This window comes from Halichoeres trimaculatus, unplaced genomic scaffold (assembly GCF_033239565.1).
Source record: "Halichoeres trimaculatus isolate MK-OKI-2021-1 unplaced genomic scaffold, fHalTri1.1 fHalTri1_scaffold_20, whole genome shotgun sequence".
Taxonomy (NCBI): Eukaryota; Metazoa; Chordata; class Actinopteri; order Labriformes; family Labridae; genus Halichoeres; species Halichoeres trimaculatus.
Window position 1 is genome coordinate 16,544,580 of NW_027437198.1, and position 23,685 is coordinate 16,568,264.

The following is a 23,685-nucleotide window of genomic DNA, read 5'->3' on the forward strand; positions in this document are numbered from 1 at the left end:
AAAACTCTTGAGAATGACAGATTTTTAATATCAACTTTACTCACTAAAACCTTTGACAAGGATGAAAAAGCATGTTAGTTAAATGTAGCCTTTTAATCGAAAATGTAGGTGTACAATACATTTTTTGTAGGATATAGGCTCAGGTAGCCTATATTATGGGGGGAAAAAAATTCACTTCTGCTCATGATTTATCCAACCTGTTTTAAAGTAAGTGGACTATTTCATTTCTCTAAACTAAAGAGTATCTTTTTACATTTTTCCATTGCATAATAGCTTTATTAAATATTTAGACGCACAAACACTGTGTCCCCTGAATGTCCTTCAGAAAACATCAATATAAATGAGTTAGCTGCACTGATGGATTTCGTTCATCTCTTTAACAAAGCAGATTTGACTTGACTCGTTGCATGGTACATTTGTGTCACAAACATCCATGGATAACGATCTGATATCATATAATTATCCCACTTTCAAATCATGTTAAGCTATATCAAGAATATATTAGGCCTATATGACTATATTAAACTGGAATTTCATCCACCACATAATTAGTCACATTTATGGCCTTAAGATAAATGTTAACATAACATAACATAAAATAAAATTTGGCAAAAGGTGGACCAAACTAAAAGAGAATACCCATGGTTAATACACTTAATTTAACAAAATGAGTGGAATAACCATAAAACTTGTCCTCTCGCGAGAATTTAGTCTCGTACGAGAATAAGTCACGCTGCGCTTACTGCCCAAAATACTATGAGGCTTTTAATAGATAATGAATCAGCTAAAATAACTTAAACCTTTCTATAGTGTAATATTATCCCTCCTATTTACTGCGAAATGTTATCACTCCCGTCCAGTAGGTGGCAGTAACGTGTCTTAAAGCTGGTTTGCTTGAAGTCAGTGAATAAAACCTCGAAGGAGTCAAGCGCCTGGTCTCTTTCCTTGCAGCGTCGTGGGTGTTAGCATAGACCTCTCTGTCCTCATGCCTTCTTTAAATCATGTATACTTTAAAATGAAGCCTGTCATGGATGACCCACCCTAATCAGGTAATTATTTAAAATAATTACGAAGAATATGTGTCTTTTTTAAACAGAAAGCAGCTTTTATATCAACTGCTAACTTTAGCTGCTAACACGTGTATGAAGAAGTGAAGCAGTGAAGTTGTTCATTTAGTCCAGGATCATTTTATCAATCAGTGAACGAGCATTAGATCATCCTGCTTTTAGAGTACGAGTATTTTACCATATGCGAAAAGTGTAATATGTAGCGTTTGATCTTTCCAAACAGGGACGGAAAGACACGTGGTCTTTGAAATGATGTCCCCTCCCTTGGAACAACCTCAAACCAGGTTTTCATCTCTCATGAAAGGTAAATGTCACTGTCTGATGTCTATTCCTGACATAATGCAGTACACATGATGAGTTTGTTATCCCTGTCTGAATAAAACCTGTGGAAAACAATGGTATCTGACATGCTGCAGACTGATGTCTGGACTTATTGCTCTCTGGAGAATTTCCATTAATGAAACCTGTTTTCACAGGTCTGTGATCCCCTCTCCCTGATGTGAGATCATCTGCCAACAAGATGTAGATTCAGGCCACAGGTGTGTACCACGCTGCTGTGTGTGTTATCCAAGTTCCAACGGACTCAGTGATGAAAACTGTTGCATAGGAAGTGCCGTCTGATGCGATAACTGACGATTGCAATAGCTGTTCTGAGAAACTTGTTCACAGGTCTTTGCTTTCAAAGTACTTGATCTGTAACACTTTGTGACAGATTTAAAAATCTCTCATTGCAGGTCCCATAATCTGCAAAACAAGACTTCAAGAGGAGATGTTGATACTAAAATCCTAGACAGGTAAATGTGTAAAGACACATAGCTTATGGTCAAGCCAGTGATGATACAAGTTATCCCTGTCTGAACTCACTGTGGAGTTATGGTAACCTGAGGCCTGACCATACATACAATATTTGGACATGTCAAGCCAATTAATAATTCTATATCATAATTATCTTTTTTTAACATTGCAGAGGAAATCCAAGGGGAAGAAGGCCCAAAAAGAAACGGAACAGATCTCCTTACAAGACATGTTTTTCTGGAAACGTGTTTAATAAAAGTTAACCAAATTTCCCCCCTGGGGCTTAAGGGATGCTGTATAAAATTCAAGTATTCACATGTGAAAACAAATGTCAGTTTGTGTTGAGAAATGATCTGTAAGATTTCCTCTTCAAGTTGTCCAAGAAGATCTGTTCCTCTTGGAGGTATTCCCAATCCTATGTGAAAGAAAAGAAGGAATAAAGAACAATGCCTCAAATTGCTGTGCAGAACCTGTCTTTATCACGTCAGATGATCTATCTTTGCTGTAATTTTGACTTTTAAGAATCCTGTCCAGCCTCAATAAAACAGCATCAGTTTTGTTTCAGAATTTGTGTAAAGGAATCCAAATTTGACCAGTATCTTAACCCTCGGGGGTAATGGGGGACATTTTTGACCTTTCAGGTCATTTTTTGGTCATTTTATTGGCTGTGTTACTCAACATGGAGTGATATTTTTTGTAAGTTTTTTTAATGAAAATCTTTAACAATACACCGGGGCAAATATACCACCTTTAAAGATAAAGGACAAAAACATTCTCTTCTAAAAACTGCTATAAAACAGAACATAACACTATCTTCATACTTGTATTTGTTGAAAATATATTACTTCAGAACTAAATTCTATTACTTTAACCCTTTAAATGCTGATTTGATTACATGATGTCACTGTTTTTTTTACGAAAGGAACACAAAATGAGTTAGTTTTCATATAATGAATATTGGAGGGCTGGGAAATTTTTCTTTGAGATGTGGTTTAAACGTGATAAAATTAATTTTAATGCACTATATTTTTTTTCCAGTGTTAGGTTCTTAATGTACTACCCTTTCAGGTAAACAAAGGACAAAACTGTCTCATCTAGCCCCATTATCGACACAGTGTTTGATTGCACAATCACAACACAATTTAATCAAGAATATTCCAATTTCAGGGTGTCATTTTGAACAAAACAGCACAATTTCTTATTGTTACCATTTACCATGATGGTACAATTTTCCCGTCCTACATCTAAACACAAAAAACTCAAATTTCTTGACAGTGAAACCAACTGTGGAAAAACAAACGTCAAGCAAAAAAAGTAGAAAAAACAACCTGTTGTGTTTTTATAACAGTTCTTGATAGGGGACACTTTTGTCCTGTATTTACCTTAAATGGTCGAAAAATTAAAGCTACCCACGAGGGTTAAATTACAGGGGATTAAAAGCATTTGTGTTGATTTTAAAGTAAAAACAGAAACTAACTAGTCAGAAGGTGTCCTCTGTTTACCTTTTCTGAGGTGTACCTCCACAGAGCCAGGCTAGCCTCAAGGGCCGAGGCCTGAGAGTCGGCTGATGATGGTACAGCAGGAACATTCATGGTGGATGTGAGCTCAGGGTTTGGCAAAAATGAACCTGCCTCTGCAAAAAAAAATCACCTTTTATTGGACTGTTTAAAGAGGTTTTAATTTCACTGAGCAGAGATGAGCTCACCTGGTGAAATGGCTTGAATCATCCGTGGTGAGAAGGTAACAGAGTTCTCCAAATCTTTCTGCACATGACTCTGTTTCATCTGCTCCTGTAGGAGAAATACTTGATCACACAGAGCTCACAGGCTGGTTGTATTTCAGAGGAGCAGAGAACAACCTCTGGTAACAAACCTGAAGGATTCTCTGTTCTTGCTGCCTCAGTCGCTCTGTCTGTGTCTGGATGTTCCTCAGCCGGGCTCCGTGCTCCGCCTCCACCCGTTTGGCCTCCCGCAGCGCTCCTTCTCCTTCCTCATGCTTGTCAGCTGCGAGCTGGAAACAATAAAGCGTGGTCAGAACTACAGAAGATGAAGATGGAATAGGCTCAGTGTGGTGTAGATTTACCTTACTGAAGGCCTCCACCTCCTGCGCTCGTGTCTTTAGTCTCAAAGCTGTGCTGCTCATTCTCTCTTTCTCTCTCTCCAGCTCTTCTCTCAGCCTCTCAAGACTTTCTTTCTCTTGTGACAAAATCATCTCCTTCTGTTTGAGCTCTGCCGTGTGGAGCTTCAGGTCTGCTTGTTCCTAAATACAGAGGCAATTTGCTGTGTCAGATTCTGTTTAAGATTTAAGCATTCTCTCACTAGTTCCACGCTGCAAAAAACTGACATCTTTTTAAGTGTTTTTGTCTTACTTTCAGTAAAAATGTCTTTTTAGACTTGATATGAGCCACATTTGCCTGACTAGTCCAGAACAATGTCACATTTCAAGTTATTTAAAGACAAAAATGAGGTCTAAACTGCCTGTAACAAGTAGAAAAATCTGCCAGCGGGGTAAGAGAAATGTGCTTGTGTTAAGACATTATTCTAATCTTGACAAGCACATTTCTTTCAATTTTTTTTGCTAAAGATATTTTAGACCTCATTTTCATCTTAAAAGAACTTGAAATAAGTCATTTTTTCTGGACTGGTCAGGCGAAAGGGGTTCTTATCAAGTCCAAAAATACATTTTGTACTTAAAACAACAGAAAAACACTTAATAAGGTTTCAGTTTTTTTGCAGTGCATGTTCCAGTGAAGCTCACCTGAGCCAGACTGATGATGGAGCCCTCTCTCTTCTCCAGCAGACTGCTGGCCTCTCGCTCAGCTCTCTCATGTCTCTGCTTTTCCAATGTGTGGAAATGATTCCATTCAGCTGCCAACTTTCTCCTCTCCTCTGCACAGTGCTGCATCACCGACTTCTGCTCCTCTAGGAGAGCGCTCTGATAGAAGCACAGACAGGCAGGTTAAAGATTCTATGAGAAGGATCTGCTTTAATTACACTCACTCGCCACCTTGTGGTCCAGAGTCTCTGCACACTGTCGTAAATTACTTTTAGTGAGGCGTGTGTTTGTTTTGGAATTAAATGGAGATCGGATCAAAACAAATTTTCTCTGTTCAAGACAACTTTTCACTGGATACAACGCACCAAGGTAAGGGACTTATCAGTACAGCTACGTAGTGCTACGGTTTAAAATGTGACATCAAGCAAATGTTGTAGCAGCCGGCTATGTGTTAGCAACATTGGCGGCCTGGTGCTCCAGTGTATCTGTAAGCAAACGTGACAACAAGTAAACACTTTCAGTTTGTAAGTAGTTTAGTAGGCATTTATATTACACACACAGCTGGCAGTCTGGTGCTCTAAGACAAGTCTGTAATGTCTAACATGAGTAAATCCTGGCTAGCTATGTCCTGCCAGTCATCTACTAATCAGAGCTTATGTAACCTCACACTTCATTTTATTGATCGACTCTCAAGTTTGAACAGACCACTGCAGAATAACTGTTGACTGTGGGTTGGAATTGACATTATCACAAACAACTTGAATTACAATCAGGCATATAAGATCACTTTAAAACTCCTCACAGCCCTTTTAAGGTAAAGGTTAAGGAAGGTCTTAGACTGAGATGTATAGTGATCTGCCTCACCTTAGCTCTCTCCAGCTCCTCTCGCTCCATGCTGATCTGCAGGCTGAAAGCACGTCGCTCCTCCTCCAGGCCTCTCTGGGTGGACTCTGCTTTAGCCTGCTCAGCTGTCATCTTCCAGCGTTCCTAAGAAGGTCAAAGAGAAAAGTGTTGGGGTGTTTTCAGTCTTTCGATTCCATAACAGACTAAATATAAAGTGATGTATCTTTTATCAAAGAGTCTTTTTTTTACAGCCTGACTCCAGTCTGACCTTCTCCAGCTGTCTCTGCTGCTCGTTCAGCTGAGTATCCATCCTGGAGATGATTTCCTTCAGATAAGCTCTCTCCTCCTCCATGCTCTTCTGCTTCTGTGTCAGGCGATCCTGCATCACTGAAAAGCATCATCAAAGGGAGGCCTTAACCCCAAACTACTGTGCTATTAGCACAAAGTGTGTGTGTGTGAGCGTGGGGGTACCTCGGAGCTGCTCGTCACGCTGTCGCGCTCCCTGCTCCAGACACTGTGCCGTGTGCTCGTGAGTGCTCTCCACCCGAGAGGACAGATCTCCAATCCGAGAAGAGAACTGCTCCATCTGCTCAATCACGGTTGTGAGAGACCTGGATGAAGACATGGACATGTTTCATACATCGGACGTCTGACTGGAGACTGAGAAAAGTGTCATACTGTGCAATACTTCAGATGTCTAATGAGAATGTCCCACCTGGTCTGAGACGTAGCACTCGTCACTGCATCAATCTCTTCTTCCTTTAGTTTCTTCAGTCTCTTGATCTGGTCCTCATAGTCTTTCTTCATTTCACAGATTGATTTCCTTTCAGACAAAGAAAGACAAATTTAGGGTTAGCTCAACGGTAATTTATGTATCATATTAAACTCATTGAATCTTTGAACCTTCATCATGTTTCACGCTGAAAATGCTCATTTAGATCTGAAGACTTAAAGTGGGAAAAACAAAGGCCCCGTTTACCTCTGCAGGTCTCTGATTCTCTCCACTTCCTGGTCTCTTTCCTGCTGAGCATGGGTAAGTTTGCGCTGGTACTGAGCCTGCAGCTCCGAGCGTTCCTGCTCGGCTGATTTTGTCACAGCAGCCAGGCGCTCCAGCAGGTCTTCACGCTCCTGTCGCCCCTGTGACTCCCTCTGAGCAGCCAACTCCTCAAGCCTCCTCACTTGAGCCCTGGAGAAAAGTTACATGTTGAGGATGCACACATTGAAGTGCTGGTGGAAATGTGTTCATCATGAGTCTTTGAGGAATTAAATACTTGTGTGTGTTGTCCATGAGCTCCATTTCCTGTTTATGTCGCTGCTGGATGTTCTCCAGCACAAACTGGCTCTGGTCTCGCTCTAGCTGCAGCGTCTTCACCTGAAGAGTAACACCAGCAAGGATGAAGGTCAATCAATCCTAGAAAAACCACAACACTCACGAAACTCTAACCTAGACTCTGCCTACAGGCTCTGCATTTTGAGGTATAATCTGTGAATTTAACACACCTGACCCTCCAGCTGACTGACACGAGCCTGCAGACCTTGGTAATCAACAGGCTGCTTCTCTGTGCTTCTCTGCAGCGCTCCTGCATCTATCACCCCTCCAAAACCTAACAGCTGACTCTGCATCATCTAGAGGTGAAGAGAAAACATGTCAAACATATCAAATACATTGTATTCTTTCTTTTTTTTAGTAGATTTTACAAACCTGCTGCTGCAGAAGTAGCTGCTGCAGACTGCCTGTGAGTAGAGCAGTCGTCGGTGCGACCACTGGCACCTGATGGGAGGTTTCTTTTAGAGCTGGATCAGGTGTTTCGGGCACTGCAGGTCCTTTAGGAGATGGGAGGTGGTGGTGGGAGGACTGAGGCTGAGGATCAGGGAGGCTAACACTGCTAGCAACCTGAGGAGAAGCGTCTAAGGGAGGAGAGGGACAAACAGTTGGTGTAAGGGTGATGTAATCATGGAGGGATGCTGTGTGGGATTGTGGTAAGGTGGGGATGGTTTCTGTGTGAGAGGAGAAATATTTTATTGTATTACGCTCTGAGATCATGTCTGTGGAGGATAAGAGGGGTCAGACATTTTCTTGTTTAGTTTTTTGTGTTAAGACATTATTCTTCTTCAAGATTTAAATACCTTGTTTAGTCCTCTTCTCTCTGACAGGTGTGGCGTTGCTGATCAACAAAAGAAGGATTATTAAAAACAGATCTTTGTGTCTTATAGAACATTAATGTGGACAAATATAAATAACATGTCACCTTGTGTCCTCTAATCCTCTGGGAGCTGCTGAGCCGACTTGTTGGCTGAAAAGCAGAGCAGGACATGATTCAGTACTGACAAACATGCTTCTGTTGTCAGTGCTATGGGTGCCTTTTGTACCTTTGGACCGTCTCCTCCTCCAGGTTGAGAGTGTCCTCTTGTTTAGTGGTTTTGGCCTCAGACTGTGACCCTGTCAGAGCCTTCCTCCGGCTCAGCGCTCCTGCTAACCAGTCATCCTCCTCTTCTGCTTTCCTCTGGTTCTTTGAGACCTCTGGTGTTGTAGGTTTTTGGGCATCTTCAGATAGGACCAGGCCGTCTATGTCCTTCTTGGGGGCAGATACAGCAGGACTACTACTCAGCGGTCTTCTGTCCATTAAAGGAGAAGTAGGAGTCTTTGTGGACTCGGCTGTTGTCTCATTCTCAAGAAAGGTTTGGTCGTCGTCTAATTTGAGGCCGAGCCAGTCAGCTGAGTTACGATGTCTGGAGGAAGTGGGTCTTTGTTTTTTTTCAGCGGTGGAAGAGCTCACATCCTCTGTGGAAAATCTGAGGACAGGTAAACACAAAAGCTGGATTAAAAGATGGATGATACGACTGCTCCCAAAAAGTGAGGCCAAACATTTAAAGCTCCTGAGCTCCCAACCTCCTAAGCATGGAAACACAACACTCAGATTGGGCTATACACACCTGACAGACTGTCGGCGGGACTGTCTCCCTTCAGGCGCCGACATCAAAGAGGGCTGATAGGAACCAAATGTGACGTCATCCTCTACAAGAGGCTCTGAAAAATGGGAGAACATTCTTCTTTAATAGTTCATAGTTTTTGAACAGCGCTGCACTCTTATGCTTATAAAAGCTCTGATACCTTTCCCACTGGAGATTTTCTCTTGTTGCTTCTCTTCTTGAGACTTTCCTTGGTCCTTCGACTCACCACTCAGAGGTCGCTCCTGCAGTTGTGGTGGAGTCATATTCTGCAGTATCTCATCCAGGCGTGTTCGAACTCTCTGCGGCGGCTCAGTCCTGGAGGAATTGGAGAAAGACAAACAAAGTAGAGAACAGCTGATTTGCACAGAGAAAGCTATTGGTTAAGAAAAAAATAGCAGCCTGAAGCACTAAAGCAGTGATAATTTATCACTGAGAACTATAAAGAAGAACAACAAGAGAGAGGAGAGATGTTACCTTTCCTTTTTGAGCAAAAGCACGCTCTCTTTTTTCTTTGGAGTAGTTTTCTCATCGTCAAATCCAAGTGCATCCATGAGGTCGTCCTTATCATCATCGAATGTTATATCAACTCGTTTCTTTGCTGCCTTAGCTGATGAACAAAGACACACACACAAACAAACAAATGCATGCTCGGTATTTTGTTGTTGTCTTGTTTGAGATGTGAAAATAAAGAACTAAGGCTTACGCGTTTCAGCCTCCAGAAGGGGGGACGCTGCAGGAGGCGGTACAGACTTTTCAGGTTTGGAGCGCTGTGTGCTGGGTTTCGGTTTGGACTTTGTTTCATCTGGGAGCAAATCATCGAGATCGGCCAGAGGATCTTCTTCATCTGCAGAGGAAAGTCAGTCCCTTTAAGAACTTTTTGCTAAGACTGAGACCAAGCAGAATGTCAGATATAAAAAGTATGATACAGAAACATATTCAGCTAATTTTACTCTGATGCATGTGTTCAGCATTTCCCTAAGTGTGCTCTGCTGCCCCTTAGTGGATGATTATGGTACTGCAGCTGAGCATGAGCCTTTTATTTTCCTGTTCAAGTGTTTGTTGAAAAACAACTGTAGCTCAACAGATGAGTGGGAAAATGAGAGACACTCACCTGAGAAGTTGAACTTCTTGTAGTTCTGTGAGGCAGATGGAGGAGCCAAGCTTGGCTTCCCTACTTCTGTAGTTGGCTTTTCTGAATTTAAAGGAAATAAGCTCAGCTCTCTTATACAGCCGTGACTGGAGTGCCTTGCAAAGCTAACAGTGATTTAAAGCAGAGTTACCTGTTTCCTCTGTTTTTATGCTTGTTTTTGACGTAGAAGAGTCTTTCTTTGACCCTTTATTGTCATGTGGCATTACTCGGGCAGGAGTAGAACTTGCTTTTTTCTTTGGAGCAAAAAGCTCAGCATCCATATCATCCATGTCCTGAACAAGGAGAGCAAGAAAAACGTCTGACAGATCTATGAAAGAACCTCAGGAGACTCATATAGAGTTGAATACAGCTTTAATAATGTTTTACCATCATGTCCTTCAGGATGTCGTTGGGATCTGCTGCTGAGACATCAGAGCCCTTAAAAAACAACAAAAAAAGGTTGATGCTAAAAAAATAAGACTGTTAAGATGTACATTTGTCTTGCAGAGTAGGTTCTTACCTCAGATTCTACACCATCTCTTTTCACCTCCTCTGCTAGCGTGCTGAAGATGTTATCAGTGCCCGAAGAGCTGCGGACAAAGAAAAGGTGTACATCAATGAAAGAACAAGCAATAAATTCAGTATACAAAGGTAAAAGTCGTCTGTTTTACCGAACAAGTGATCTGCTTGAGGTTGCTCTCCCTCTTCCGGGGTGTTCTGGGAGTAAGATTGAGAGAGAAAACGTCTGCATGACTTTTTCACAATAAGGATAAAAGGGCATCATATTAAAGGACAGCACTTACTTGTATCATCAAATAAGCTGCCATCTTCTCCAAATGGACCTAAGAAGAATTTGAGAAAAGGGTTTTACATAATGTTACTACATTTGTATGGTTTTGTAAATCTTTGTTTAAAACACCTGTTCAATATCTTACTTTGGAATGGTTTGCCTCTTGGTTTTGTTGCCTGTGAATGAAGGTGTAATTAAATGTATTAATATATTATCAAAATGTAAGTCCATCTGCATCACATAGGTTTTCATTGGAGTTGGAAAGATATAGCATTGTGCTTGGAACAAAATAAGAAGGGTTTCAATGAGAGCTACAATCTTAGCCACTCAAAGAGTTCCTGGGACTTAAGGTTCCCGGTAAAATCGGTGGAAACGCTGCTTATGAGTGACTCGTCTTCAAGTGTGACTACTGCAAATTGCAAATAAATTATACGAAAAGTTCTTGTATGAACTTGTGTATCCATATCATGTTTCGTCATGAAATGCTAATAGCAGACTTGTCTTACCATGCTGAATGTCAGCTAGCTAGCTTGCAAGCTAGCTAAATCTGATCAAGCGTCTCCCGTCACCATGGGTAACCACTCTCCTGGTATGCCGATCCCCATACATGTAAGGACATATCACACGATTATGTCTTATCAGTAAAGCTCCTGGTTTAACTGTCCAATTCAATTACATTGTCGAGGTAAGTCGCGATGTTAAGCATGATAAAAGTGGCAGTTTGGGGATTTTTTTTTTTTTAAACGAATCGGAAGAAACGATTTGTAGTGAAGATTTCGAGCTTTAAACGAAGCACCTTAATACATTTTAAGTTTCACACTGAAATCATCACAGTGACGATCGCGTGTAACAGAGAGTGCACGCCGAGCAACCTTAAATAAACGAGAATCTGTCGCGGACTGTATGAAAGATTTACTGTAGCATTAGCATGAGCTTTGTCGTACCAGCCGCCGCGGGACTGACACATCCTGTTTACCCTTCGCAGAGAACTCTGGGTAGCGTAGTTTTTTGGTTAAAGTAGAAGGCTGGACTTTGGGTTGAGGTTTGAGGTTTAACAAAGTCTTATTTTGTTTGTTATTTATTTCTTGTCCGGTTGATTCCTTGTTGAATTATCATTTTATGAAAATATTCTATTTTTCTTTCATTTCATAAAATTTAGTCTTTTTTTTTAGTTAGTTCTAGGCTATTTATTTTGGCTCATTATAATAGTAGGTTGATTCTATTTTTTCAATTTTATTGGTCTTATTGTGCTCTATTCAATTATTTGCTGTCAGCTTGATGGTACTTGCTTCTCTAGAATATTATAAATATGTTTCTTTTTGTCTAGTGTTTCCACAGGACCTGAACCTTAAAAACACACCAAAGCCAATTTAACAACTTCCTCTGGGACTCTGACTATCTTCAGTAGCTCATGCAAGGTTAGGCTATGTTTACAGTGTGAAGCTGCTATTTTTGAACATCTTTTGGCACCTGCTGACTGAGAATCACACTAAATCACACATTTATCCACCAGGTGGTGTCAGAGCTTAGAATACTGGCCACAGCAAATCAGATTGAACAAAAGAAAGAGCTGAATAATATATTTACTTAGGCGTATGTTTAATTCAGTGAGATCCAGGTCCGATGTTGCTCTTTCAATCAGAACAAGGTTACCTCCTAAAAGCTCAAAGATAGAGTGCTTACACTACGGTTTCCCTCAATTTATACATACATCATCACATGATTTCTGTTTTCCCATTTGCACTGTTGCTCTGTTTGTTGGTGATGTGACTAACGCCGCAGCAAAGTTAAAGTTTAAATCAAACAGAAGTAAAATCACTGAAGTCTTTTAAGGGGGGTGCATGAGGTTGATTCCAGATTTAAGATTCAGCTGACAATTTATTTCATTAGCGAGATTGCCCCCTTTGTTTTCCAAGGATAACAAGATAAATTAACCCCTTGTCACGCAAAAACAAGCTTTGTTGACCTCCAGCAAACTAAACAATTGACTTTAGATCTTAAGCTAAAAGTATTTAGGGAACAATCGCACGCATGGCTTTCCCTAGCTTCTGCACATGCTCACTTTCTAGGTCGTGAGTGATTTTGAAAACAAAAGTAGTGGAAGAAAGAAGCGTACAGTATTGCCACAGTTATTTTTTATTTATTAAGAAATATTTTTGAAGTGATAATGCACTACAAAGAGCTTTGACCAGACATATATTGTCAAGAAACATAACTGACAGTTTCACTCAAACTACATCCAGGAATCTGCACCTTCTTATCTTAAAGAATGGAAATTAGACCTAATACTCCAAGTGTATGATGGAAATGCTCTCTGCGGGCATCCATAAGCAAATATATTTGCAATTTTAAGCTTTATTCGATCTCTGTGAGGACAATATAAAGCTATAAAAGATGTCCACCTGCCACATACACGCAATACACAACCTAAGTATCTGAATCAGCAGTAATTAGGTCACTTTAGACAAATTCACCCACTGCTCATCCTTTCCTCATACATCTGTTTATCTTTTTTTTTTCATTATTCTTAATCAAAGCAAACATACAGTCAGAAAAGTAGAGGCACGTGAATTTCTGAATCAGGAAACATAACACATTCTCTTTTTCTGTGGACAATGGGTTTGTCCTTCTACATTTCCCAGGCTTGGACTCACTCAGTTGCTGTTTCCTGTTTCAGTAACAAGAGCGTCTGCAGGACGGAAAGATGAAGCCTTGATCAAAGCTGGGCCCCATTGGTTTTCTAGCCCACTTTTACTCCTCCTAATCCTGCTGGGAGTCTTGGCATGAGCTGTCAAGTTCAGATGAATCAGAACGTGATCAGCGAGAGACAGCAACAGAGAGACAACAGGAAGTCTCTCTTGTGGTATCCGGGGAGAGAAGTCTTCATAACAGAGGCCACTGTGGGAAAAAAAAGAAGATATCACCTATTTCAGCTTATGTTTTACTCCCGAGTCTCGGGTTTTTTTTTTCTTTTCCCCTCACTTTTACTTTTGCATTCTCATCATTCTTTCTTTTATGTGCTTGTGTGTTTTTTTCTACATTTTTATCTGTCTTCTGAACTTACTGAAACTAAACTAAAACTCACTTTTTGGTCAGTTTTTGCTCCCTTACAAGTGTGTGTGTGTGTGTGTTTTATTTTTTTACTTTATTTTTTGTGTCGTGTTGCTCCAATTTTTTAAAGTCTGTCTTAACTTTTTTTCTATTATCCTTCTCTCATATTCACTTTTACTCCCTGTTTGCTTTCCTTCTGTCTTATAATCTCCAGTATCATTTGTTCATTTAAATGTCATCTTTTTGTTCCTTTGTTGTGCTTCCTCATCTGATTTTGCTCTTTTGCAATGGTACAAACTTCACAGCCACTTTAAACTAGATTAATGTTATAATAAACTCAGGATTACAGATTATTTGACCAGTGAATGCACCTCTTGTTGCTGAAAGCTGCTTAAACAATGCTGCAAATATTTCTGCTCATTATCATTTTCTGGTTGTTTTTTCAACTTTTGTTATAGATATTTAACAAACAAGTGAACAAACCTCAGATGGATGTCCAAGCTATGAACGACGAGACGTTACCTCAGAGCTTTCAGTGCTGCGCTTACTGGTGGGTTTGCATTGAGGTAATGTATTCATGATAACCCTCAAAGAGACGATGGATTGTTGTTCTGCCTCTGAATCATTTATTATCAGGAGGTTAGAGATGGATACTCATAGTAAAATGTGGGGCAGGCCTCTTAGCTCTTTATGCATCTATGCCTCGCTAACATGCTCCACTTTTTTTCCCTTGGCTGGAGACCCCCCTGTAAACCTCTCTCTCACACACACACACTTTCAATGTCAATGCCATTTTCTCGAACTCACTGTCACGCCCAACCCTCTCCTCAGGTTTGTGTTTGCAATTCTTTTTCATTTGCAACACATTTCAGTTTGATTTCTCTTAGTTTGAATCCATGCTAAACTATTTTAAAAAAACACATAAACATTGCTTCTTGATATCTGCCCATGCAGTAAGACTGTCATTACTGACTGAGATCTGGGTTTTCATAGAGTGTTATGTAATCAAGTCCAAATGACCTCCCTCCTGTGGAGAAGCTCCTTCCAGTTTGGGAATGACCCTGGTGATGTCATCAGCTTTGTCTCAACTCACCTGAGTATACCTGGGATTTACATCAGTGCTGGACCTTTACTGAACTCTTTACACGTGTTTGAAACCAGGTGTTCCTGAGGTGTTCTTTAGACCTCAGGTTATTGGTGTCTGTAGCTCAGGCTTTTGATTTTTTTGAAAGGTCTGTCTCATTTCAGACTCAGACTATTTACAGCTAATCAACAAAAAAGAACATTTCCACTGATCATCAAACTTCTCAGTCACATAGGAAGGATGTAAAATAACAGCACTGGATGGTCATACTAGATGTGCAGATTTTCAAACTGCTATGTTTTACAAATCCCCGAATCTGTCTGTGAAATTCGTAAAATGCTCCGTTCTAAAAACAGCTCGAGATCTTCACATGACTTGCTGAAATGATGAGGTCATCACATAGAGATGCCATTGCTTCAACTGGCCTCCAGAAAGTTGACCAATCAGACAAAAGGCTAAATTAAGGGGTTTCTAACATCCCAGCAAAAGGAAAAAAGGGATATAAACAAATATTGAAATCATTAGTTGTCATAAGCATTTCTTACCCCGTGATGCTAATCAATCTCATTTCTGGTTGTTTGCTGCTTCATTTGCTCCGTTGCTTCTCATGTATGGCACCTCTTTCTCCGCTGCATCTTTCTGCCTGTATCAGATAATACAAGACATTATTTTTAGCTCCATATTCATCATTTACAGCATTAATCAGGACACTTAATGAAAAAAATAAAAGCCTGTTTCTGCCATGTGAATTATGAAAAAAAGATAATATTATTAGAAAAACAAATCATTATCAAGAAATGAGTTATAATTATGAGAAAGTTAGTCTTAATCATGAGACAAAAAATTCAAAATGATGAGAAATTAGATTAAAAAATCATAAAAACCTTCAGAATAGTAAGAAAGGTGATAATTATGAGGAGAAAAGTCAAAACTTTGAAGAAGTAAATCGAAATAATGTGAAAGAAGTTGAAATGTTGATATTAAAAGGCAAAATTTTGAGAAACTGCTTCAAAGTAACACGAAAGAGTGTAAAAATTATGAGGAAGAAACAGACAGAAGTCTTAATAGTTGTGATACTTAGTCTGTATTCTTGTCCTTAATGTAACACAATGTTTGGATTACTAGATATAAGTCAACAATGCAAAACAACAGGAGAAACTGGCAAAAGCTAGTTAAAATTTTGAGACAAGAAACTAAGACTATATCATAGAAAGCTGAAATGATGAGGAAATAGTCAAAATGATGAGATAATCGGGCCTAATCATGAGACAAAAAGGTGCAACTTTTATCTCATATCAACTTTTTTAACTCACGTTGTTTCTGCTCATAAATTCTGTTATTTATGCCACAACTGTGACTTCCAATCTCATTTATATGATTCAACATTTGATTTTTCAATCTCTTTTTAAGTACCCTTGCAGAAATGGGTTTGTATTGAGGCTGTGTGAGCTAGCTGTTGCCATGCTCGTGAAGGTATTGCTTGCTGTAGCTGTGTGAAAGGCTCAGCCGGGCTTGGGGAGGTGGGTTGGGTTGGGGGGGGTATTGCACTTTGTGTCAATTAGCAGCTACGAGCTGAATCGCTCAGACCCCTCCATTCACGTCTCCATTAAAAAAGGCTGGAGGACACTGTTGTTATGCATTGGGCCACTTTATCCACACACTGCCGCCCGAGGCAGACCCTAAAATAATCACCAGAGTGATTTCAGATCAAAGGCACAGATAAGACTCACACTACCTCTCTCACTCTCCCACACATGCAAACACACATGCACTTGTTTGTGTGTGTTGATATTTGTAGAATGGCTGGAGGTCTGCTATGTTTAGTTCATGCTTTAACACAAACCCAAAGCTGTTCAGTTCAGTGTCTTTTTGTAAGAATCCAGATCTAAAAGCAATTAAATGATAGTTTCTGATTTTATTTTTTACTTCCAGCTTTAAAGAGAGCATTTGATGAGTACTCACGGTTTGATCTTGTTGGAGAATCTCTGGCGCAGGATGAGAGCGATGGTGGTGAGGACCACCATTGTGGTACACATGGTCCTCTGACCCACCTGAGGATCCCCGGCCTTGAGACTGAAGGTGGTTCAAAGCGCAGAGACTCCAGCTCCCATCGAAAGGCTTGGATGGTAAAAAAGGCAGAGAAAGTGTGGTGTAACGATCAGACTATTCCTGTATTTCATCCTGGCTGTCACTCACGATTGGGGAGATTAGCTGAGAGGATTAACATGGATCAGGGAGGGGGTTAGATCTGCGGGGCAGGACTAGGAGGTAAACAGAGCATGATGTGTACTTCAACTCTGAAAACTAGCAACATGACGTCTACATAGTGAGCTAAATCAACTTCATATTGTCTGTTTTTGTCAGAAGGCTTGAATAAAATTCCTTAAAATTAAAAACGATTTGAAATCAGAAGGAAAGTGAGACAAACTGAGGCTCTAAATCGGTACTTCCAGGATATGAGCCACTTATACTCAGCCCCGCTGACCCTGGCAGACAGTTCAGCTCTGAAGGGCAGTAGGCTAAGAGTGAGATTAAAACACATACACTTTAAACAGATTTGATATCAGTCTGTTTCTCCACAAGGTTTTCTTTTAATAAAAACATAATTCAGTACAAATACAAAGGTGAATTATGATGAGAGAATCATCAGGAGCAACTCTTTAAAAAATGTCTCATGAAGGACACATATAAGCAAAGGAAATGACGGACAACATTAAAGAATATCTACACGGCAGTTTCCAGCTTTACACATTCAGATAAAGGCACATCCAAGTCAAATGTGACCTCTTGAACTCTGTCAGGTTTCTGATTGCATTTTCGCCTTCTCCTCTCCATCCTTTCAAACTGGTTTGGTCCTTTACAAGAGTATTAAAAACAAGTAGAGCTTTAATTTACGTTAGAAGCCATCAAAAGAGAAACAGACCTCTTTGTGTTTATGCTCCGCCCTTGATTAGCTTAGATTACATTTATTGTTTGACTTATATTTTTAGATGACTTCCCTTTAAGTTCATTACAGTCCATTCATCCCTTCATGAATCTGTGGTCCTAAACAATGGAAGTCTCTGGATGTTCACAGTCCATTTGATCCAGGATTAAAGCATCACCCAGTCGAGGATGAGATCTTGTCCCAGCCCACTTCCTCATACACAGCCCTGATGCTGCAGCAGACTGTGGCCAAGAGTTTTGTCCATGCTGCGGCCACCTCTGGTGTCACAACCTCTGAAAAAGCTTCTCCCAGGACTTCCAGGATCACGCCGCTGAGAATCTAGAAAGAGGAGGCGGAATTTGAGATCAGGTTTGTGATAAAGAGTGAACAGCTGGTTTTTCTCTTGGTTTATTTGTGGTGTGGTTTTTATGATGCAAGTCTTTTGCTTGCTTCACCTTTAGCCTGTCATAATCATTATGACCTCTAGAGGTCATTACCTAATAATATTTTTCTATCACTTATTTAACTGCTATTCATTCTTTTTTTAATTTAGGCTACAATTTATAGTTGGATTTCACAAAAATGCTGTAATACAGATTCTTTTGATGTGACCCAGGGGCCGTTTACACAACAACAGTTTTAGGGTGAAACGCAAAAATTTTGTTGCGTTTCAGCCTCGGGTTTAGATGGAAACAGCGTTTCAGGCCATGTCCACACGTAGCCAGGAATTTGGGAAACCGCATATATTTTTATACGTTTACGCCTGTCGTCCACACGGAACCGCAGCTTTACATCACTAAAAACAAGGTTTTCTGAAAACTCCGGCCAAAGTGAAGATTTTGGAAAACTCTGGTTTCACGGTTTTGTGTGGACGCTGGTAAACGAAGATTTTGGTTCTCAAACGTCACAGCTCATTCTGATTGGCTGGCATGGGTTACACGTCAGGAAAACACTGCCCATTATAGGTGTGGCGTGTTTGGAGCCGCACTCACCGGCGGATTTACGCGCTGTGTGTGGATGGATGTATTTTTTTAAACGAACGGGGGGATACTCATTTTTTGAAATACCCGGCTACGTGTGGACATGGCCTCAGCCAACCTAAAACGCAAACCTTGAAAATGGCTTCCAGAGTGAGGTTTTTCTGAAATGCTCCCGACACCGTTGCTGTGTAAACAGTAAGTCGGCGATTTCAGTGGAAACGCTGACGTCACACTCCGCCTTGCTCGCGCCTTGAACAGGACAACAGTACCGTTGTTACTATTGTCGTGAACTACCGTGTTGTGATTGTGCTGCTCAATCTGCTGTATATGCTGACTGTCTTTCAACAAAAAGTTCATCTTTTGCTCCACTTTTTAACTTAGTATTCCCCAATACACCAGATGACCGGCACAACTCTACTTTGGTGGAGATCACCCAAAAGTGGCTTCTGAACAAGGCAGTTATAGCACCACCTACAGGCCTGGCATGCTTACTACAGCGTTTTCAGTCCATCAGCGCTTCCGTGTAAACGCAGAGTTTTTTTTGTGTTTTAGCATTTTCAGATGAAACTTTGTTGTGTAAACGGGGCCTAAGACCTTATTTTTGGTCCTCTGCAGTCATTATGGCCTTATTACCAGAACATTCACACAGTTTAAATTACATTATATAAGCTCTCTTATTTAATAGGAATGCTGATTTTGGCCCCTTTTCCCCACACACACATTTTACCTTAAAGTACCGGGGCTCCACCTTGTGTCTGAGCGCATGGGCCTTCCCCACCAGCTTCAGCACCGAGGCCATCTTCTCAGGGTTGTCCATGCTCTCCACCAGAGTATTGATGGCAGTCATGACTCTGTGCGCGTGCTTCCTGAGCTGGGCGCTGCGCTCCAGCTCCTCTGGCTCCTCGATGTGCTTGAACTGGCTGAAGAACTGCTTGGATGAGGGGAAGTTCACAAACAGCCTGAGAGGGAGGAGAAGGAGAGATATATGAGTGTGAGCAGCTGCTGTGAAGCTTCGTTAATCTCACCACCCTTCAGCCTGCAACAGCTCCATCCTGCAAAAACCCACATTTATCCTTTCTTTTTTCTTTCTTCCACTGGCAAGATACAGTGTGTAAATATAAGCACTGACATGAGAGTGCTGCATATTTCTCCTTTAAATGTTTGCTTTAAACTTTATCTTGGTACGGTGTGGTATGTCGTCGTTCATCTCTCAGAGTCATTGAGGGAAAACATCCTGCTGCAGAGAAACTGACTCAAAATGAGGGAGTAATTATAGTTATTAAGCACAATTTAGATCACACCCACATATTTGTTGATCTAATACCGAGGAGTGGTTCTAGTTTCTGTGTACATCCCCACACCTACAAACTTGTCAAAGCTTTTGAAACAACAACAGAAGGATAATTAAAGGTTATTTATGCATGTTTCTGCAGTGAAGCCTGAAATGTGAAAAAACAACAACATGCTGTTTGCAACTGATGTGGAGCACATTTTAACATCACTCAAATTTCTGACCTATCATCTTTCCTGAATGTTAAATAATTTCACAAAGCAGAAGTGCCATGCTTTTGCACATCCCCCTTTTTAATCATTTACCTTTAGCATGGTCTGATTGCATCTCTGTACATCACGGCTACAATAAAATGCAGTTTATCACGCAGCTCTACTCCCCACATCAGATGAAGTGTCTGTACCAGATGTTTCTCCTGAAGGCTGATCCTCCCCTTGATAATCTGGGATGTTGAATAACTGTTTATGTTCTGGCTTTGAGAAGCATGTTTGAGTTTATCCTGTGAAATCTCAGTGTTTGTACGCAGGTTGGACTTGGTGCACAGTAGGTGTGGAAGAAATTATTTTCTGGCACTCAGTGTAAACAAATGCGTTCTTCACATAGTTTGCTGTAAACCTCAAAGTCAGCTTAGAGAAAATATAAATGGGGGTTTGCCAGTCATCAGTTTTACTTCTCCAGCTCTGTGTTCCTTTTAGGTAGAGAAAAAGGATTTACAGAGTCTGCATTTTGACTATGTGAAGCGTTTTAGCCTTCAGTCCTCCCTGGAGGTTCACATCCTCATACCTCGGCTGGTTCCTCCTTACTCAGGTTGAGTGGTTACATGTCATTTTACTCAGACACAGCAAACATACAACTCTATCTGCATTTACTAGCAGCACAGATGTCTTCAGGCTTGAGTCAGACCGGAGAATTCATGACTGAGATAAAAACTACTTCCTGTGTGTTCTTGGCAAAAAATCCAGCTTTGATGGCAGACTTTTGTACAGATGCTTCTAAAGTTTTCATTATTCATTCATTGTTCTCATTTACCTGCAAGCATCATGTCAAGAGGATCGGACACACCCCATTCAGATACTTCCAATCAGCATTTCACCACAAGACTCTTAGACTTTTTTTTAGTCTTGGGGCCCTAAGTGCATACACACAGAAAACCCTCTTTCTTGGTGAAATTGTTTGGCTCATACAGGCCACATCCTGCTGTTGAAAAGCACCATCTCCCTCTTCTCTGTATGTGGTGAACTTTCTGTTGTTGTGCTCTGGTTTCTCTTCTGACATACACACACAAAAATGAAGTGTCGGATCCAGGTACAGGATTCAACATGACTTTAAGAATATTAAACAAAAGAGAGAAATTACAGAGGGCAGAATGAAGAAAGAGGAATGTCATCTTCTGCTTTGAGATCTTTACACACCTGCTGACAGTTTGTTATGTTGTGCTTTGAATTAGTTATAATTACTTTGTGATCAAGTTCCAGATTCTCTTTTCAGACTCACGATGTGTGAACGAATGTCCCCGTCTGACCCTCAGAGGTGTCATAGAGAATTAGTGAAGAGGAACCTAAAAAAGTCCCCCCTCCCACTGTCTGGGAAGGGGGCCAATGCATCTGGTTGCTGCCGATCCAATCCTGATGTCTCATCTCTGCAACAGCGAACACAAAAAGGAAGCAAATATTTCTGTTGGCTCTGGAACATATGGCCTGATCCGGGAGGTTTCACTTGTGAGTTTAAACATTCGGGAAGGAAGGATGATAGATGAAGAGGAGGTGTGTTAATCTCTCAGCTCAGAGCTGAGCAAAGTATCCCTCATTTCACTGCGAGCTAATGAGGAACTGTTTAATCTTTCTTTGGTGTAATTGCATGACCTGTGGTTGCATATAAATAGCCTCATTAGTTTCTGATATGGTCACTGGACTCTTAATCCGTTCTTATCTATTCTTCCCGACTAACTGAGGAGAAGAATCAAGGGATGGATTCTCATTTCAGGGCCAGATGAGTTAGTTTAAGGACCCCAGTGGCCTGAAGCTGCATCTACCGTGGTCACGCTTATCGATCAATCCCCATTCCTCAAATTCCTCAAGGTTACAGGGTCTTTGTGCAGGAATGTGGAGGACGGTAATAAGAGATCACGTTTATCAAAAAGAAAAGAGGGGTAGAGCTGAGAGCAGTGGCATATTCTTATAGTTGGTTATCTGTGATAATAAATGTTATCAGGTGGTTTCAAAGCGAGTGTCTCACGCTCTAAGCTTTGTTTTCTACCCTCCGTCTCAACTTTCACCTTCTGCAATCATAAGGGATTATACAGGCATGCACTTTCATGCAGGAAATCTCACGGCCTGAGAAGGAGCATAAAAGCTGCCATGAGAATATCTTCTGAAGGAAGCTTGCTACAAATCAGGAGTTCCTGTAAGTCATTACAACCCCAAAAACTGAAAACAATTAACAGCAGAGTAAATTTTTAAAAATGCTGCACATGTGATAAATTTCTCTTATCACTTACTTTCTGAGAGAAACATGCTGCTGTAGGTAACCTAACATTCAAAACATGACCTTTTCCAAGGGGAGGGAGCCTATGGGTGCCAAAGATGTCAGGCAGATGGATCATGATCTTTAATCTTTTGGTTAATGGACTATTCTTCTTCCAAATTGGTGGGAGGAGTGAAAATATCGCTTTAAATTCCAGGACAAACTGAAAACTTGTAAAGTTTATGTCACCTCTACCTGGGTGGAACCATATCAGCAAACTATTTTATCCAGATTTTATCTGGTCTTTGTCATGGAGGCTTTAAATATGGTGAGTGGAATCCAAAACACAGCAAGTACCAGACCAGAAACGTTAAGCATCTCAGGTCCCGCTCCCTAAAGTCTCTGGACTTTTGGAAAGTACCATCCCCTGAGCAGGAACTTACAACTCAGCTACCCAGGATCTAAATTTAGACCCTGGTTCCTGCTGTTGAGACACAAAGAGTTCCACAAAAGGTTACTAGGGAAAGTTCCTGCTGAAGAAAAACTCTCAACATTAAGGAAGATTGATGGCTAAGTGAAACATCTAACTGTCAGAAGAAATATGTATAGTGTTGTTAAAAGAAAAATGTATTTTGATAGAGGGTGCCAAAGCCAACACTTAAAAGTTGAGTCATAGTAGCTTGAAAAATAGGTTTTTGCAGTTTTTATCTTATCTGTCTCAGAAGTGAGTGCACAAATAACCATGAAGAAAAATAACTGATCTGGGCTCATCAGAAAACAGAGAACAAGCTCAACTCTTTGCCACAACTTTTGTCTAAACAGATGAGTGTTTTCCTGACTCTGCGGTTATTGCACATGAAATAAATGAGAGTAAAAGTATAAAATATAAAAGCTTACCTGACTAGTATGGCCACGCCAGCATCATCACAGTTCTCGTAGACTTTTGCCCAGGAGTCCTGGATCATCACCTTCTCCTTGTCTGTCAGTGGGCTTGGTCGCTCCAGGTGGTCCATCTCTCCCTCTTCCTGCATCCTCTCCATCTGGGAACACAGCTTTGCCTCACTGAGCACGTGCAGAAGGCAGGGCTGTTTTAAGTAACCCCCTTATACCCTTCTTCCTTGTTTATGTCCTTTTTTTGACAGGAGTGGAAGCGAATCTGTTTCCCTTCCCCCCCTTTTTCTCACTGAGAATATTTGCTCTCCACCTCTGAATCTCTGCTGAGCGAGAGTGTGTGTGAAGAACAGGCGGAAAAAAACACAAGAAAACACACACAGGGAACGAGGAGGAGCCTCTGTACTCTCTCTTTTACACTCTCCCCTCTTCTCTCTCTCCTTCTTCCCACCTCACCTTTGTAGGTGGTGTTTGATGAAAAGAGAAAGGAGACAAATCCTTATTAAATAAGAGAGTCAGATATGTAATACATGCGGTAGATGAGAGGTAAGATTATGACGTTAGAGTAAGATAAAGAAGCACATCTCTCTGACCTCCTCTCCCTCCATCGTCACCATTCCAGTCCATCCAGGAGATTAACCTGTAATG

The 23,685-nt window shown here is 40.8% G+C and overlaps 2 protein-coding genes, 2 long non-coding RNA genes and 2 other non-coding genes across 6 annotated transcripts; 3 read left to right on the forward strand and 3 right to left on the reverse strand.

The window, feature by feature from the left end:
• Positions 1–904: 904 nt before the first annotated feature.
• On the forward strand, positions 905–2,171 carry LOC141809283 (uncharacterized). Its single transcript, XR_012599994.1, has 5 exons — positions 905–1,049; positions 1,291–1,371; positions 1,544–1,606; positions 1,802–1,861; positions 2,035–2,171. It is a non-coding gene; the product is annotated as an uncharacterized LOC141809283 (long non-coding RNA).
• LOC141810247 (small nucleolar RNA SNORD49) lies at positions 1,650–1,723 on the forward strand. The gene has a single exon (XR_012600063.1). It is a non-coding gene; the product is annotated as a small nucleolar RNA SNORD49 (small nucleolar RNA).
• Positions 1,891–1,959, forward strand: LOC141810258 (small nucleolar RNA R38). Its single transcript, XR_012600074.1, has one exon. It is a non-coding gene; the product is annotated as a small nucleolar RNA R38 (small nucleolar RNA).
• Positions 2,140–11,322, reverse strand: fbf1 (Fas binding factor 1). Its single transcript, XM_074696247.1, has 29 exons — positions 10,858–11,322; positions 10,497–10,527; positions 10,365–10,403; positions 10,233–10,278; positions 10,082–10,151; positions 9,949–9,999; positions 9,713–9,854; positions 9,544–9,624; positions 9,136–9,276; positions 8,907–9,039; positions 8,593–8,747; positions 8,415–8,508; positions 7,851–8,273; positions 7,730–7,774; positions 7,608–7,645; positions 7,183–7,388; positions 6,981–7,106; positions 6,752–6,852; positions 6,460–6,666; positions 6,196–6,303; positions 5,952–6,091; positions 5,749–5,867; positions 5,502–5,624; positions 4,620–4,796; positions 3,945–4,121; positions 3,735–3,872; positions 3,568–3,652; positions 3,365–3,495; positions 2,140–2,277 (listed from the first exon to the last, which is right to left on the reverse strand). The coding sequence occupies exons 1-29, from the start codon at positions 10,858–10,860 to the stop codon at positions 2,194–2,196; spliced, it is 3,414 nt and encodes a 1,137-aa protein (XP_074552348.1). The 5' UTR covers positions 10,861–11,322; the 3' UTR covers positions 2,140–2,193.
• Positions 11,323–12,604: 1,282 nt separating this feature from the next.
• LOC141810064 (uncharacterized) lies at positions 12,605–16,783 on the reverse strand. The gene is made up of 3 exons (XR_012600045.1): positions 16,449–16,783; positions 15,032–15,129; positions 12,605–13,249 (listed from the first exon to the last, which is right to left on the reverse strand). It is a non-coding gene; the product is annotated as an uncharacterized LOC141810064 (long non-coding RNA).
• A 332-nt stretch (positions 16,784–17,115) lies between these two features.
• LOC141809800 (cytoglobin-1-like) lies at positions 17,116–23,394 on the reverse strand. Its single transcript, XM_074696993.1, has 3 exons — positions 23,044–23,394; positions 19,120–19,351; positions 17,116–17,751 (listed from the first exon to the last, which is right to left on the reverse strand). Exons 1-3 carry the CDS (start codon positions 23,184–23,186, stop codon positions 17,587–17,589), a joined length of 540 nt encoding a protein of 179 aa, XP_074553094.1. The 5' UTR covers positions 23,187–23,394; the 3' UTR covers positions 17,116–17,586.
• Positions 23,395–23,685: the final 291 nt, after the last annotated feature.

Coding starts and splice junctions, on each gene's coding strand:
- fbf1 (XM_074696247.1), bottom strand. Junction 6,667..6,751: donor CTCATGGACAACACACACAA/GTATTTAATTCC, acceptor ACTTTTCTCCAG/GGCTCAAGTGAGGAGGCTTG. Junction 5,625..5,748: donor AGCAGAGACAGCTGGAGAAG/GTCAGACTGGAG, acceptor TGACCTTCTTAG/GAACGCTGGAAGATGACAGC.
- LOC141809800 (XM_074696993.1), bottom strand. CDS start 23,186: ATGGAGAGGATGCAGGAAGAGGGAGAGATGGACCACCTGGAGCGACCA. Junction 19,352..23,043: donor GGCGTGGCCATACTAGTCAG/GTAAGCTTTTAT, acceptor CCTCCCTCTCAG/GCTGTTTGTGAACTTCCCCT. Junction 17,752..19,119: donor TGGAGCCCCGGTACTTTAAG/GTAAAATGTGTG, acceptor TCCTCTTTCTAG/ATTCTCAGCGGCGTGATCCT.